Below are 18,288 nucleotides of genomic sequence, written 5' to 3' on the forward strand. Positions count from 1 at the left end.
AAGGTGGTCGGAGGTCCCGCTCAGATTCAGCTAGGCCGACCACCCCGCGTGCGTCAGACGCCCTGGTCGCTACCCCATCGTGGTCGAGCCCATGGTGTAGAACATACGATTGGGCCGTGTACTAGTCGACGGGAGAGCTCGATCAACTGCCTCTTCACCGACGCGCTCGACGCCCTACAGATTCCAAGGAGCTCGTTGAAGCCATCTCCACCTTTCTTCGGAATCACCCCGGGCTCCTCGGCTAAACCGCTAGGGTAAATCAAGCTGCCCGTCACTTTCGGCTCGCTAGATAACTTCAGGACCAAAATGGTCCTGTTTGATGTGGCCGACTTCGGGACCGCGTACAACGTGATCCTCAGGCGACAAGCAATGGCCCAGTTCATGGCCATAGCCCACTATGCGTACCAAGTGATAAAACTCCCTAGACCAGCAGGGGCCATCACCGTTGTGGGCAATGCAAAAACGGCCATGCGTTGTGAGAAGAGGAGCCTCGACATGGTCGAGTTAACTCCCGGGTCGCAACCCATAACCACCGAACCTACTGGGCGACCAGTGAAGGTTCATGTAGTCACCAACCCAGATAATTGGCTCAAGGCGGTAAGCCTGGATGACACCGACCCATCCAAGACGGTCCAGACTGGGGCCACGCTAGACACCAAATAGGAACTCACGCTCATCGCCTTCCTCCAGACAAACACGGATGTTTTCTCATGGAATCTGTTCGATATGCCTGGAGTCCCCAGGGATGTGATTGAGCACAAATTGTCTATGCGACCAGATGCGTGACCAGTAAAGCAGAAGGCACATCGGTTTGCAGCCGACCAAAAGGAAGCACTTTGTCAGGTGATCAACAAGCTCTTGGAAGTAGGCTTCATCCGGGAGGTGCAGTACCCAGAGTGGCTGGCTAACCCAGTCATGGTCTGGAAGCACAATGGTAGGTTGAGAATGTGCGTCGACTTCACTGACCTCAACAAGGCATGCCCGAAAGACCTTTTTCCTCTTCCGTGCATTGACCAACTAGTTGACTCGACCACCGGCAGTGACCTGTTATGTTTCTTAGATGCTCAGTCGGGGTACCATCAAATTAGCATGTTTAGGGAAGATGAAGAAAAGACGGCTTTTGTTATCCCCTTTGGGGTCTTTTGCTATGTAAAAATGCCTTTTGGTTTAAAAAGCACAGGTGCCACGTACCAGTGATGTATTCAACTCGTTCTTCAACCACAATTCAGAAGAAACATCGAGGCATACGTAGACGATGTGGGCGTCAAAAGTAGGACCGGCATAGACCTGGTCGCAGACCTTCAAGAGACTTTCGACAACCTCTGAAAGTACCGCATGAAGCTAAACCCAGAGAAGTGTACATTCGAGGTACCATCAAGGAAGTTGCTCGGATTCCTTATATCTTATAGAGGAATAGAAGCGAACCCTGAGAAGATCAGAGCCATCAACCAAATGAGATCCCCGACCAGGTTAAAAGAGGTTCAAAAGCTAATAGGTTGCATTGCTACTTTGAGCAGGTTCATCTCGAGGCTAGGGGAGAAGGGACTGCCACCCTTCAAGCTCCTAAAGAAGAAAGACCACTTCCAGTGGACGCCAGAGGCAAAGGCAGCATTTGGAGAGCTCAAAAGGTACCTCTCATCCCCTCCCGTACTAACCGCGCCTCGACTCGACAAGGAGCTTTTGCTCTATATTGCCTCAACGCCACAGGTCGCTAGCGCAGTACTGGTCATCGAGCGGGAAGGCCTCCAGCGACCATTATATTACGTCAATGAGGTCCTGCACGATGCAAAGGCCCGGTACCCACAGGCTCAGAAACTGCTATATGCCATCCTAATGGCCTCTCGCAAGCTCAGGCACTACTTTTAGGCTCACAGAGTTAAGGTGATTTCCTCATTCCCAATTATAGAAATTCTCCATAATACAGATGCGACGGGAAGAACAACAAAGTGGGCAGTAGAGCTCGGGGGATTCGATCTCTAGTTCATCCCCCGAACGTCTATCAAGTCCCAAGCGTTGGCCGACTTTGTGGCTGAGTGGTCGTCCTTCGAGCCCGAGAAGGTATAGCGACCAGAGGCAGGCGAGCACTGGATCATGCACTTCGAAGGATCGTTCACACTAAAGGGAGCTGGGGCTGGAGTGGTTCTGACCTCGCCTACCGGCAACATCCTCAGGTATGTAGTTCAATTATATTTTCCAGCCACTAATAACTGTGAGATCATGTGATGAAAAATTGGTTTGATTGATGAAATTGGCAGAGCAAAGTGATTTAGCATAATGACATTAGGTTGATGTTCATGAGTTGCTAATATATGCTTGGATAGCATAGTTGGTTTGATGCACTATCATTAGTTGGGTATGCTTATGTTAGCGTGTTGGTTTTGTTTGGAGTTTGTGTGGTGTTGTGTGAACTGATCTTGAGTCAAGTTGCGAAGGACTTGTGCTCGTACTCGATTGTTGTTTGATTCATGTGCGGGTGTTGCTCGAAGGCGAACGTGGTCGATGTCGGATCAACGACCTAAGTTCAGGGAGGAACTGAGGTACGGCGACTAGGTTCAGGAGGAACTGAGGTCAGGGTGATCGAGGATGTCATGCAGGATGTTTGAGCTGAGAGAACAATGCATATGGAGACAAGGTTTCACGATGGACGCTGGAGGCGATCTGATCGTGAGAGGACGTGAAGACGAATTCTTGTTTGAGTCAGAGTAGGCACAAGGGAGTCGTGTGGTGGCTGGACTCGAGACAAGAGTTGGTGTCGGAGACAGACTCTGAGTTGGTTACGTATATGCATGTATGCATGGGAGATGTGCATGCACGATTACGTAAGAGTTCCTCAACAAAATGGTGTAGTTGAAAGGAAGAATAGAACTCTGGTCGAGATGGCTAGGACCATGTTAGATGAATTTTCTACTCTAGAAAATTTTGGGCTGAAGCTATATCTACTGCTTGTTATGTTTCAAACCGTGTTTTCTTGGGATCTAAATTGGGTAAAACTTCATATGAATTGCGGTTTGGACATAGGCCTAGTGTATCTCACTTTAGAGTTTTTGGCTGCAAGTGCTTTGTACTGAAATCTGAAAATTTGGATAAGTTTGAGTCCAGATCAACATATGGTATTTTTCTTGGATATCCTGCTTATATTCGTGGCTATCGAGTGCTTGTTTTGGAGACTAATAAAATTGTTGAAACCTGTGAGGTTACTTTTGATGAGACTAGTCCTAGAACTAGATCAAGTGATGCAGGTACAGGTACACATATTCAGGGGGAGTTTGAGAGCATTTTTATGGATGATGATGAGGTCGATGAGGATGAGAATTTAATTTTGATGATACAATCAGCTGTAGATCCCTTAACACCTTCGACCACTTCAGCTACAGTTGGACATACTCGACCTACTACATCATCTATGTGTATTGAAGGAGAAGAAGAGATTGCTTCTCGAGTGACAGCTCCTTTGCATATTCAGCGGAGTCATCCACCTGATCAGATGATTGGAGATTTGCATGAGCGAGTCACACGGTCCAAATTTATTGATTCTAATTCTCATGCTCATTCAGCTTTTGTTGCTTCTTTTGAACCCAAAGATGTTTCACATGCATTAACTGACGAATCTTAGATCAATGTCATGCATGAGGAACTTGAAAATTTTGAGCGCAATAAAGTATGGAAGCTTGTCGCACCTCCTCCGGGTCATACTCTTATCGGTACTAAATGGGTTTTCAAAAATAAACAAAGTGAGGATGGTGTTGTTGTTACAAACAAAGCTAGACTTGTAGCTCAAGGTTTTACAAAGGTAGAAGGGCTAGATTTTGAGGAAACTTTTGCTCCGGCTGCTAGACTAGAAACCATTAGAATTCTTTTAGCTTTTGCTGCATCTAAAGGTTTTAGATTATATCAAATAGATGTCAAAAGTGCTTTTCTGAATGGCTACATAAATGAAGAGATTTATGTTAAGCAACCACCTGGTTTTAAAAATCCTAAATATCCAAATTATGTATACAAGTTGTCAAAAGCTTTGTATGGTTTAAAACAAGCCCCTAGAGCGTGGTATGATAGGTTTAAAACCTTCTTACTTGAAAAGGGTTTTGAAATGGGAAAAGTGGACAAGATGTTGTTTGTGCTCAAGTATGGTAATGATCAACTATTTGTTCAGATTTATGTAGATGATATCATCTTTGGTTGTTTTTCTCATGCTTTGGTGTCCCAATTTTCAGAAACGATGAGCAGGGAATTTGAGATGAATATGATGGGTGAACTAACGTACTTTTTGGGACTTCAAGTTAAACAAACCAAAGAAGGTACTTTTGTTTATCAAAGTAAGTATACATGAGACCTGCTACGACGTTTTGAGATGGAAAACAGCAAGCCGATTATGACACCTATTGGAGCAACAATGACACTTGATCCTGATGAAGATGGTGAGCCAGTTGATCAAAAAGAATATAGAAGTATGATTGGATCACTTTTGTATCTCACCGCTTCAAGACCAGACATACAATTTGCTGTATGCTTGTGTGCACGATTTCAATCTTCCCCACGTGCTTCACATCGACAAGCTGTCAAACGAATTCTAAGGTATCTTCATGGAACTCAAGATTTTGGCATTTGGCTTTCTACTTCTTCATCTATTAGCTTAAGAGCTTTTTCTGATGCTGATTTTAGAGGATGTAGAATTGATAGAAAAGGTACATCTGGTACATGTCATTTCTTGGGTAATTCTCTTGTTGCATGGTCATCTAGGAAACAGTCCTCTGTTGCACAATCTACTGCTGAATCTGAATATGTAGCTGCTGCTAGTTGTTGTTCACAAACTCTTTGGATAGTTGCTACACTTAAAGATTATAGGGTTAATTTAGAGAGTGTTCCACTTTTCTGTGATAACACTAGTGCTATAAGTATTGCTAAAAATCCTGTGCAACAATCTCGGACTAAACACATTGATATCAGATTTCATTTTCTTAGAGACAATGTTGAAAAAGGAAACATTGAACTTCTCTATGTGAATACTGAACATCAATTGGCTGATATTTTCACGAAACCTTTGGATTCTTCTCGTTTTGCTTTTCTTTGGGGAGAACTTGGTGTTATTCATCCTATGGGATTGTTTTGAGGGGGAGTTCTTATATCCTGGAACTTGTCAAAGTTTATAAAAATGAGAAAACAATGAAATATGATGAGTATCATATCTGATACATATGTGACTTTTGAAGCCAGTGCTTATGCTACATACGAGTTTTTGCACTTTCATATCTATATGTGTAATTGTGTAGTTTTTGTCATGACTTTTTAAATCAAATGACAACTTCAATTAAATCTTGTCATGGTTAAACTCTCTTGATTACTTTGATCTTTGATAAAAATGCTATATGTGAAAGAATCAAAGAAATGAAAAAGTGCTGAATAATAGTTGATAGATAAAAGATCAAGGAAGTATGCACTGTTGCACTTCTTCTTTTCGAGACTGCTTATCATAGCACTTTGATATGAACTTGGAAGAAGTTGTGTATGACCATAATCATTGTCTTAAGCTTTTGATTATCTTTTTGACATAGGCTTGGCATGGTTGGATAGAATAAGGCTAATGGTGCATATAATTTCTTGCAAAAGAAGATGGGAAATTCTTAACAGCACAATTGACATCTTGTTATATGTCTTTTTAGTCAAAACATTGACATACTTTTGATATTCATGTTTTTGACAGCATATAAATTAAGAATTCGAGTGATTGAGATTGGGAGACAATGCCTTGCAAATAAATCATTAATTATACTTGATAAATTGTGCTCACACTATATTTTTACATGTGTAGATGGGTTGGTGCAAGTATTCTTGATAGTGTGGCTTGGTCGAGTATTTGTTATATATATGGAAGATTTCATATGCTCATTTAAAAGGTTGCCAATGTTCACATGAGGGTTGCCAATGTTTTCATCAAGAGGGAGATTGTGAGATCATGTGATGAAAAATTGGTTTGATTGATGAAATTGGCAGAGCAAAGTGATTTAGCATAATGACATTAGGTTGATGTTCATGAGTTGCTAAGATATGCTTGGATAACATAGTTGGTTTGATGCGCTATCATTAGTTGGGTATGCTTATGTTAGCGTGTTGGTTTTGTTTGGAGTTTGCGTGGTATTGCGTGAACTGATCTTGAGTCAAGTTGAGAAGGACTTGTGCTCGTACTCGATTGTTGTTTGATTCATGTGCAGGTGTTGCTCGAAGGCGAACGTGGTCAATGACGGATCGACGAACTAAGTTCAGGGAGGAACTGAGGTTCGACGACTAGGTTCAGGAGGAACTGAGGTCGTGGTGATCGAGGATGTTATGCGGGATGTTTGAGCTGAAAGAACAATGCATATGGAGACAAGGTTTCACGATGGACGCTGGAGGCGATCTTATCGTGAGAGGACATGAAGACGAATTCTTGTTCGAATCGGAGCAGGCACGAGGGAGTCGTGTGGTGGTTGGACTCGAGACAAGAGCTGGTGTCAGAGACGAACTATGAGTTGGTTACGTATATGCATGTATGCATGGGAGATGTGCATGCATGGTTACGTAAGAGTTGTTGGCTAATTAGCTTAATTAGCGGAAGTTGTTTGTCCTCTTGTGATTAGAGAAGGATAGAGACCAGATTGAATATGACAGGAAGTTGTAGTTCGATTCGGTCACATTTGTGCGTATGGCTACCCTATAAATAGAGAGGTTTATTGTATTGGGTAGTATACAGCACAAGAGCAGAGAGATAGAGAAACTCGAGAGAGAGTTGTTTTGGGATTTTGTGGAAATATTTGTTGGATGCTTTGGAGAGGCATCTTGTAAACTCATCTATGCAATAAAAATGAAGTTTCATAAGTTGATGAGTTGCTGATTCAGAATTTTCTCTATGTTCTATATTCTGCATGTTTGGTTTTGGTTTTCGATTAATCTCATGCTTTTATCAAGTTTCAACTTGGTTTAATCCATCCAAAACCTTGCTAGAATATCTAGTGTTTGATCTGAGAAAATTTCGAGTGGATTTAGTTTGATCTCGAGTAGCTTTTTGTCAACTCGACTAGGTTTCGATCTACTTGATTCTGGCTGACTCAGTCTGCTTCGACCAGGTATAATTCTTGATCCACATATCTGATTTACTCGATTCTTGTGGAGTTAGTTTCGTATTTGAATCTAGTTTATGCTGACCAAAATTGACAGCAATCCAATCAGCAGATCTTTCTCTACATTGTTTTTACTAGAGCTTGTGCAATCTGTTCCGAGTGGAATACCGAGTTGAAATTGGGTTTCGATTTGGGTGAGTTAATCTTTGAATTTGTTTTCTGCAATCATTCACCCCCCTCTGATTGGGTACTTTACGCATATTCGATCCTACAATAACACTGCTGAGTATGAGGGCCTCTTGTCCGGAATGCGAGCAACCTCCACACTTGGGATTAAACGATTACTAGCGATAGGGGACTCGCTACTAGTCGTGAACCATGTGCAAAAGGAGTTTCAATTCTCTGACCCGACAATGGTGGCATACCTCGCTGAAGTGAGAAGACTAGAGCAACGCTTCATCGGTTTTGAGGTCAAACACATCCCTCACAAGGACAACTTCCTAACCGATGAGCTGGCCCGTCTAGCTTCTTCTCGAGAACCTGTCCCGATCAGAATCTTTGAAGAAAGACTCTCATCATCATCCACCGCGGCCTCGGGCCAGAGTGAAGGGGATGCTCCGCTTGAAAATGGAGCACTCGAGGCAACGCCTCTTTTGGTGCCGTCGACCTCAGGTGGCCATCTTATGGTCACCCTGCTCGATTGGGGTACGACCAGGATGGATCAGATCTTGGACTACCTTTAGAATCGAGCAGTCCCTGACGATGATGCGTTAGCAGAAAAGGTCTCGCAGCAAGCCCGCAGATACTCCCTAGTAGAGGGATGCCTCTACCGCCGAGGGAGCAACGGCCTTTTATTAAAATGCATCACTCAGGAAGAGGGGAGCACAATGCTCTCTGATATCCATGGAGGCATATGTGGTAGCCACGCTTCATACCACACCCTGGTCGGAAAAGTATTCCGACAAGGATTCTATTGGCCCACTGTCATCCAGGATGCCCGCAAGCTGGTGAAACAGTGCAAAATACCAACCTACTAGCCCAGGCACTGCAAACCATACCACTCTCTTGGCCTTTCGCTGTCTGGGGGCTCGATATCGTGGGACCGTTCCCAAAGGCCCCAGGCGGTTTTGAATTCCTGTTCGTGGCGATCGACAAATTCACTAAGTGTATCGAGGCCGAGCCCGTCAGGAAGATCACCGCCATAGCAGCGATTAAGTTCATACGAGGGATGGTAGTGCGGTTTGGTAGTCCAAACCGCATAATCACAGACAACAGAACTTAATTCGCCAGTAGTACTTTCTGAGACTACAGGGAAGAGATCGGGACCAAGGTTTGCTATGCCTCTGTGGCTCACCCACAAAGCAATGGACAGGTCAAAAGGGCGAATGGAATGATACTACAAGGGATCAGAACTCGGGTCTTCAATCGGCTTAAAAGCTATTCGGGACACTGGGTGGACGAACTCCCCATAGTACTCTGGTCGCTACGAACGACCCCTAGCCGAGTCATGGCCGAAACCCCTTTCTTCCTGGTTTTTGGCACCGAAGCAATGCTCCCCTCCAAAATCACCCTTCAGTCGCCCCGAGTCAGCAACTACTCAGACAACGACCAGGTGGCACGGCGGGAGGATGACATAAACCTGATCGAAGAGTTCCGCGATCGCGCTTTAGTTTGAGCCACTTATTATCAGTAGAGCCTCAGACGCTACCATGACCAAACGGTGCGGAAGCGAACACTGGTCATAGGCGACCTCGTCCTTAGGAAAATCTAGAATAAGGCAGGCTGAAATAAACTCTCCCCCAAATGGGAGGGACCCTACAAAGTGGTCGCCATTACCTGGCCTGGTGCGGTCAAGCTAGCCTTGGAGGATGGCCATGAATTATACAACTCCTGGAACATCGCCCTGTTGCGCAAGTTCTATATGTGAGGTCGCTCGAAGACATGCCTACTTGTCTATTTTGCAGGACCTTCCTGACGAGCATGGAATATAGCTTGTAAGTTCTTAAATTTCAAGAAAGAAAACTAGACTCTTTGTTTTGCATGACCTCATGACCACCCACGGACTCCCGACATATGGGTTCTTTGACCACAGCACGCGACCATGCTCGGCGACCACCATGGGGGTTGGTGATCAAGATGCCAAACAACCAGGAAGCCAGAGACAAAGACCAGGGTTGGTGATCAAGATGCCAAACAACCAGGCAGCCAGAGACAAAGACCAGGGTTGGTGATCAAGATGCCAAACAATCAGGCAGCCAGAGACAAAGACCACAAAGCCACAAGTGCTTACTAGGGCCGAGCGTGGCCCACCCCTAACGGACTTGCCGAGCCGTGGCTTGTTCTACGCACCAAGAGCCTGACTAGCATGAGGAATACAACAAGAACAGGCGTCCAACCCCCTACACTTTTTTCTTATTCATAAAATGTTAGTACAAAGTTGACGGAAAGGATCCACCGGACTCATGCAATAAGGGAGGATCCATCACCTTCAGAAACTCAAAAGCACAGGATCCCTATTTACCCTTGAAAGAGTCAAGAAACCTCTCATACTCATCCTGGGAACGACAGCTTACCACTCCAGGGATTGGGCGACGACGAGCGTAAGGACCAGGGAAGGCCATCGATGCAAAGACCCTGTTGGAGCTATTGACCGACACCAGCGCACCTAGTGGACCCTCCTTCCGCTTCATCTCCAATTTCGCCTCTTCCTCGACCTCTTCCTACATAAGGTCCCAATCGATGTCCCCCTCGTCATCAGAGACATCGATGACCTCGGCCAGGGGATCTGCCCGGGCTGGAGACCGAAACGAACCAGCAGAGGATGGTCCACAATGAAAGAGCAGAAGTATGATGGTTTCCAGCTCCAACTCGGCAAGCACCGGCTTCGACCTTGCGAGTATGCCCCCAACGTCTATTGACTCTGGAGGCACCACGGCGAGCAGGACTGGCGCCGGAGGTGACTCAGCTCTCACCAAGCCTTCTGAAGTCATTAAGCTCTTCGGAGAGGAAAGAAAGGAGCACGCCATGACCCTAGGGCTTGCCAACACTACTAAGCACAACACGAAACAGGAAGGAAGATGAGAGGGTGGTTCGAAAGATCGTCAAACACTCCCCTTTTTAAAAGATCCCAGCAGCACCCCAACAGGCGCGGCGGTCAAGCCACTCGAAATCGGAGGGGCACACTAAAGGAACCAAAGAGTCCTTCAGGGCTAGCAACAATCAATGTCTCTCTCTCAGGACGCTTAAAAGCTCCCCTCGTAACACGAAAACTCAGACTTAAACTCAGAAGACTGACAACGTCAAAATGACCACTCACCGGACAAATTATGTTTGCCAGGGGCCCAAGTGGTATGACCAGGACGGACCACGGTCATGGGGAAGCTTGGGGGCTACTATTGGTGTATGGAGTATAGGGGTACCCTAGCAAAAGGGTCCCCGAGGAATATAAGAACCAGGGATGCGTATTTCCTAAAAACTAGTCGATCGCATGACCAGGGTAGGAAGTCCCACGACCAGTACGAGGCTTACGTGACCAGCCTCATTGGGACCTCACTTGAACTCGCGACCAGCCCCACTAGTCGCAGGGCCGGACCTGACATAAATTGTCCAATCACATTTGTTGACATCTACTCAAGTGTTTTTCCTTCCTCAGGCGCCTTCCCCAACGAACAAAGTCATGGACGGTGCAGAAGGGCAGTGTCCTGTCCCGTGGTATTAAATGCTATGGAGTGGGGCAGGGCAGACTAGCACGGCGCCGCACAACGAATGGGACGGTGTCAGCAGGCTGGTCAGGCAAGTTGATAGCTCCACACACAAGTGGCAGGCAAAGCACCTGGATGAGACGGCGTGACAGCCAAAGATCTACGGCGCATGACGAGGGGATGTATCAAACCCTCAGGACAAGTGGGCAAGCTTTGTCCTCCGTAATGATGGCTTGGGTTAGATATTAGGATGAGCAGGAGTCCTCTATTTGGACCCACGTATAAGTTCTCCTCCTCTCTCCTATATAAAGGGATGAGGACCCCCTTTGTAAGAAGGGAGGAAAAAAGTCTAGCAACCAGCTAGAACACCTTCTGTAACGCTCTCAGATCCTCCATAAACATAACACACAAGACGTAGGATTATTATCCTCCGGGAGGCCTGAACCTGTATAACTCCTCGCGTCTCAGAGTTCATCACACACACAATTCAACATGTGCTTCACCAAACACCGGCTCATCAACTCCCTGTGTTCTTGAAATACCGTTCACGCACCCACTGTCCAACATACTCCAGAATCACAGTCAGGGATTAACCCTCGACAAATATAAAAGTTATACTTTAGACCTCTTTTCAATCTAGAAATAATACCAAATTTGTTCATAACATTTCTAAAGTATTTGACAATGACATGTGGGCCCAAAAAATGAGGGAGAAAAATAGCAAAAGACCAAGAATTGAACACGGAAATTTGGTTTCATAAACTCTGCCTATACATGTTCAAGGACTAATTCTTTGGATTCTTCAAACGCAGCACTTCAAACAACGCACAAGTGTGATACTCCCTGTGAAAATACATGCCATTCAAGAACAGATCGCCGGGTTCTTCATCGAACTTGTTATCAACCCAAACGGTGAGTTTCATGAACCGATATTGTCATCTACGCGTGAGAGACCTTCAAATGACACCATACCTTCTAGTAGAGAGTATGCGATAAGGAAAAAGTCTACCGGGGGGTTAGACAACGTATATATCGTTAAGCCAGATTAAGTAGCTTTATTTGCATATTAATGAAGGACATGAATTGCTATTTATTAATGAAGGACATGAATTACTATGTACTTATGAAGGTTTCTTTATTACATATTTACATTAAATATGTGTCTCATTGTATGCATGTATTGAGAGGGAGAGAGAGATGGAGAGAGGAGAGAGAGAGGAGAGAGAGGGAGAGCACTACCGGCTCAAGGATTCAGCCAGCAGTGATACCATGGGTAATACTGCCGACTCAAGCCTTGAGCCGGCAGTGTTAACCACTTTCACTACCGGTCCCCGGGCTGTTAGTGATAGTCCCCGACTATCACTGCCCATTGCCCACTGCCGGCTCCAAAACCGGCAGTGAAGGGGGTTTTGGAACCGGCAGTGATAGCACTTTCTGTAGTAGTTGTCGCACACGAGGTGTTGGTGTGATGGGTTAGAAATATGGATTCACAGGCGCCGTCGACAGTTACAAGAGTCGAAAGAGATCTCAAGCAAATCAAGAGGCAGAACAAGCTAGGTGATAAACATGTTTGAACTTGCGCTACAACGTGAGAGGGAACAGACAGACATAAGAATAAGACAAGCAGTACAGAAAGCCGTCAGGAGCGAACAGGAACTGCCGGCAGTGTCTCCTAATGTTGTGTGGCCCAGCCCCGGTGGTCGTCGGAGTAGCTGTGCGTCCATAAGAGTTCCGGGAGCTGACTCCATCACTTATCTCGTGGACCACATCAAAGTATGGATAACGTGTGAACTACACATTGGTGCTAAGAACATTACCATCATGGTGGCTTCTGGCGTGGCTTATCCCAACGGCACCCATGAACTTTTGCATGGACATCCGATGCCGAAGGCTACTCCGTGGTTGAAGTAGATGAGGCAGTTGACCAATACCATCATGTTGAGGTGGACTACCCTGCAGAGGAGGGAGCGAACACTATAAGAGAGAACGAGCACTGTTTCATCACGTGGGAGAAGGCCTACATAGTGTTTCCACCATGGACAACTCCCGAGAACCTCTACTCTCCACGACACCCCGGGCCGTCGCCTCGTAGATCTCCCTCTCCTCAGCCATCTCCTAGAAGAAGTCCACCTCGTCAGCCATCACCTCGAACAAGTCCACTGCTCAAGAAGCCAGCACCATCAAGAAGTTAGCCATCATCTCAGAAAACACGATTAGGTTCCGCAACATCCAAGAAGATGACATCATCTAAGAAGTCGGTGCCATCTAAGAAGTTGGGGGAACACAAAGATGTTTATTCACTTAATGCTGAGCAAACTAAAAAGATTATGGATGCCAGTGTAACATCTTTTTTTCCATCCTCCAGCACCTCCACCGAAGCCTATTGTACTTGAAGATAGCATGAAATTTTTCATGAATATAGCCAAAGTTAAATAGACGGGGGCGGCTTCAAGTAAGCCACCAACTGACTACGAACGCATCAGTAAGAAATAGGTCAAAAGCAAATCAAGTCCAATCGTTCAGGATTCTCCAAGCATTGGGGGCTTTTGGCAGATTCTGGATTAACAGCAGAGCAACTATCACAACTTGTTGCGGGAGCAAAAATACTGAAGTTAGATGTTAGATGGTCGTTTGAGTTGGGCAAACTAGATATAGAAAATAACCTTACAACTCAAATACGTCGATTACATATGTGGTACTTATAGCAGTCCAAGTAGGGTATATAGGCATTCCCCGTAAGATACAGAGATTAAGATTTCCTCAACGGGGATAGCTCCTTTTGGATGAAATTTGAGTGCTTGTATGAATTGTACCAGGAGGATGCCCTCGACGTGTCCATAATCAAAGAGTTGACTCTGTAAGTGACTTATGTATATAATTCATGTTTGCTTGCCAGGGCATACTGCTTTTTTGCGCATCTCGATTCTAGTACTAATTTGCTATGGTGACATATTTCTGAAGTTTTCATTGGATCCTCCTTCTCATCCATCCAGGTTTGAGCAAGGTTATTGTCTTGAACTCACAAAAGAGAGCTTAGTCAACATATCAAGACCTTATCGATATGCTAAACAGGTAAGCTCAATCATTTAATCTTCACATCAATTGCATCTAAGTTTAATTGGTATTCATATTCACGTACATAGTGTACACAAGATACTGCAAAAAAAAAAATGTTGTCTATCTTCCATACAGGAAGCAGTATGATGTAAAAATCGACTTTCCGGTACGCAGAGAATATTCATATCTTTTATTTTCTACTAAATAAAAAGGTTTGATTCATTCCACTAATGAATTCTTTCCTCTTGAAGTGTGTGAGGCAGCCACCCGGCAACAACATCTATGGGTTCTATGTTCTTAGTTTCATGCACACATTCAGCAGAGACAGAGACTCTGTCATGTTTATTGATGTTAAGGTATGAAATTACATATCGATGCCTTCTTTTCAATTTCTATATGTGCTCAAAGACTAATTCTTTTGATTCTTCAAACGCAGTGCTTCAAATGCCGCACAACTGCGATCAACCCAAACGGCTAGTTACATCAACTGATTGTGCCGCCGCCACATGAGGGACCGTCAGATGACACCATACCTTCTAGTAGAGAGTATGCGATAGGAGGAAGTCTACCAGAAACTTTGACCGCTAGAATGTTATTTTTGATTGTTTCCCCAATTCATTGTAATTGTGTTGAATGATAAATAATTTATGTATATTTGTTTTCTTGATTAAATATGTGTCTCATTATTTGCATGTATTGAGAGGGTGAGAGAGACGGAGAGGAGAGAGAGAGAGACGGAGAGAGAGAGGGAGGGGAGAGAGGAGAGGGAGGCAAAACATGCATCCTGACATTCTCCACAGGCATCACTGTCGGCCGAAACCATCAGCCGGCAGTGATTTCCTGGGTATCATTGCCAGCTGAAGCCTTGAGCCGGTAGTGATAACCACCTTCTCTATCTGTTTTTGGAGCCATCAGATTATCACTATCAATTACCCACTGCTGACTGAAAAATCGGCAGTGAAGAGGGTTTATCAGCTGGCAGTGAAAGGGTTTTTTTTTTATAATGGCCCAATCTCCCTGCGTATCCATGCACGCATGCAGAGAACAGTAAGTCATCAGCTAAGAAATCAACGAAGTTGGAAGCATCGATTATGTACGTACATGTGCAATGAGTACATGACTAATATTTTTGAAGGATAATTAATTAGGTGAATTATTTATCACAAATTAGGGCTGAGACTGGTGAAGATCAATAAACCTGAGAGAGCATTGACTCCATTGAAACATGTCTTGAGGAAGCCTGTCGTCGTAGCAGATGATGGAGGAGGATCAATACTCTGCATGGCCAGATCGTCACCATGCATATACTAATCCAGGTTGCACGATGGAAGCACGATTTTGGGCAAGAATGACATGGTGGTAGCATAAAGGTCGGTATCTTCTTCTTATAGCTTTGTTTCATCATCTATAATAGGTAGTGCCGATATTTAGTTAAAAAATAATATGATATACTACAAAGAAAACCATATACTCAAGTCTTGCCGCGCAATTGCGTGGGCTATTCGTCTAGTTGGCATAATTTGGTCTTGAATTATACAGAGCTTTGTATATTTTCTTTGTAATGATTAGATCTCCATGTCTATCCACTTGGCAGGGTTAGGGTTTAAATAGTAGAAAATTTGAAGTGTACAAAATTTGTTTATTTTCCATATCACAGTTTGAGATCTCCATCACGCCTTGCAATAACATGGACGATTAAGTGGTAGTGTTAGCATGTGTAACATTTCTGAAACATAACTTTGCTGTCATTTCGACTTTTTAATGAGTATCTGCTACATCAGCAGAACTCACTATATAGGAATCATCAACTAATTAACGAGGTTATATTATACGCTCAGCAGAACTCACTACATCTGCTCTTTTGTAAACTTCTTTGTGACACTGTTGCCGCTTTGTTTTCTTTGTGAAAATAATTCTCAGTCATATTCCCCTGCAGATTATTCAGGCCCAAACACTCTGTTAAGTTATTAAACGAGCATAAGATGACTGTATGCCTCTATAGATAGGGCATCTTGCAAATTGGTTGGATGTAAGCTGAATCATGTTTGTACATGAGAAATGTTTTCTTCAGTACTCCTTCGGAAATAGTTTCCAGATCTAACATAAAAGTACCTAATGTTATGTGAGGCGAGCTTGTACCCTCTTCAAAGAGTAAGTAACATTGAAGATAACCAAAGCACGCCTTAGGAGTTGTTGATTTTGAAATTTTGGGAGAAAATGTAACATAGATAAATCAAAAACTGAAACTAATTAACAAGGTAAAAGGATTACATCACGGCCCTGACTGTTGGAAAAATAGCATTTTCTGATTTAATTTACTTTAATTTCTGATATAACATGAATAAGAACAGATGCAGATAATCAATATGAACTATGTTTCGATTAGCTCCGACGAGTCTCGACTAAATTTGACTATCACTCGAGTAGAGTTTGACTAGATAGTAATATACGTACCCGATGGTGATATGTGATGCTGAGACCCCTATGATGTCGAAGCAGTAGACGATGACAAAGATGATGAAGTACTCGAAGTAGATCACGATGATGTAGAGGAAGCAAATCGTGAGCAGTCGCGACGAGCATTTCCCAAAAACCTTATTCGTCCTTTGATAGTCTTCGTATTATAGTGCTGACTTATCCCTCGAACCAGCACTGATAGTCTGAGTATCAGTGTCAGTTTATTATTATGGACTGTCACTAATACTTATTATCAGTACCAGTTCATAAACCGGCACTAAAAGTCATGGACTATCAGTACTAAGTAATCAATGCCGGTTAAAAAATCGTTACTGATAATGTTTTCAGTCGGTATTGATGATCATTTTTGTAGTAATACACTAAAAGAAGGCACGCACCAATTCCCTTAGGGTAAATTCAGCGTGGGTGAGGGGTCTTGATTCGTCGACCCGATCCATCATATCCACGACCAGCCGGCAATTAGCGAGGATGGTGTCAGGGCAGTGAATTGTTTTGGCCCATGCTTCCAGATCAACCCTTGATAGCCTGGGCCTAGAGTTGTGAACACTTGTCCAGGCTCCTTGGATGGTTGTGGCGAAGGTTGAGTACCCCGTCCAGTGGTTATTGAAACAAAAAATATTGGAGCACGGGACATCCATGCTTGCTGTTAGGGTGAGTGGAACATGGTCGGAGATAGAGGGGTTAAATGAGGTTAACGTGGAGCTTGGAAGCACGGAATACCATGCATTATTGACGAAAAAGCGATCAAGTTTGACCAAGGTGGGGTGGTCGTTGCACTGGGTCATCGGATCTTCGTCATCACCCACGTTCGGAAGCATGGGCCATTGCAGTAATGACTGGCTTAATGGGCGACCGGCACTCAGTATATCCACAGATGAACAGTGCTATGACCACTATAAATAGTGCTTCGGCCATTATGAACAGTACTTACGGCCATTGTGAACAGTACTTCATGACCACGACCAATAACTACGATCAGTGACCACGGTTTGTTTCAGCAGTTGACCTCCAGACAGGTGGAAGAGTTGGTCGGATTCAAGTGCGGATACGTCAAATATGTAGTCGAATCCACTAATCACCAACAATGAAGTCTACGATCTAAACAACTCCGGAAAGTTGACAGAATCCGGAAGTTCTGGGTTGAACTCGGAACCTCTGGGTTCCGGAACTTCCAGGTATGGATCCGGGTAGGGACTCTCGATTAGCGATTTTTAATTTTACTCGGAAGTTTCGGGTCAAGTCCGGAACTTCCGGGTTGGGCCGGAATGTCCGAGTTAGTTTTCGGATGAGGGCTCTCTGTTTGGCTTTGCTCCGTTTATCCCGGAACTTCCGGGCTATACTCGGAACCTCCGGGTTGGGCAGACTTGAGCTTCGCGATGATTTTCCTTGGCCGATTCAACTCGTATGGTAAATCTACCCCACATAAACCTGCATATGCACTATACAATGGGTTCTAGACTCACTCATCAACCTAGCAACTCGAATTTCTAGCTCAAACTCATCCAAATTCCTCTTTTGCTCCCAATCATCAAGAACTCGAGGCACTTTGCAACGAAGCTCCAAAACTTGGATTTCGACTAGCTAAAACGTGCATTCGAGCTATGGGATCCTAGGGGACTTACCTAAGGTGCTTTGCCGAGGCTGGCGACCGTCGGTGGAATGAGGAAACAGCGAAAAAACTCAGGGAAGAGGAAAATACCGGTGCTCCTCGTTCTTCAACCAAGAACACCAAAAGACATCAAAACTGGCTTGAATCCTTCGGGAATGCGCAAACAACTTAGACGGATGGGAAGCTTAGGAGCTAAGGATCGCATTGGTATCACATACGTACCTCGGTTTGCTTCTAGAGGGAGGAATCAAGGAGAAAGAGAGAGGGAGCTTGAGTGGGAGGGAGAGCTCCTTACTCTTGGCCGGTTGGGAGGAGAGGGAGCACGAGAGAGAGTGAGGGAGAGAGAGAGGGA

The 18,288-nt window shown here is 44.5% G+C and overlaps 1 protein-coding gene across 1 annotated transcript; it reads left to right on the plus strand.

The window, feature by feature from the left end:
- Positions 1-306: 306 nt before the first annotated feature.
- On the plus strand, positions 307-663 carry LOC133923737 (uncharacterized). Its single transcript, XM_062369011.1, has one exon. It carries the CDS (start codon positions 307-309, stop codon positions 661-663), a length of 357 nt encoding a protein of 118 aa, XP_062224995.1.
- Positions 664-18,288: the final 17,625 nt, after the last annotated feature.

The sequence above is a fragment of the Phragmites australis genome, chromosome 7 (assembly GCF_958298935.1).
Source record: "Phragmites australis chromosome 7, lpPhrAust1.1, whole genome shotgun sequence".
Lineage (NCBI taxonomy): Eukaryota > Viridiplantae > Streptophyta > Magnoliopsida > Poales > Poaceae > Phragmites > Phragmites australis.

Excerpts from the sequence above, each read along its gene's own strand:
- LOC133923737 (XM_062369011.1), top strand. The coding sequence starts at position 307 with ATGGTCCTGTTTGATGTGGCCGACTTCGGGACCGCGTACAACGTGATC.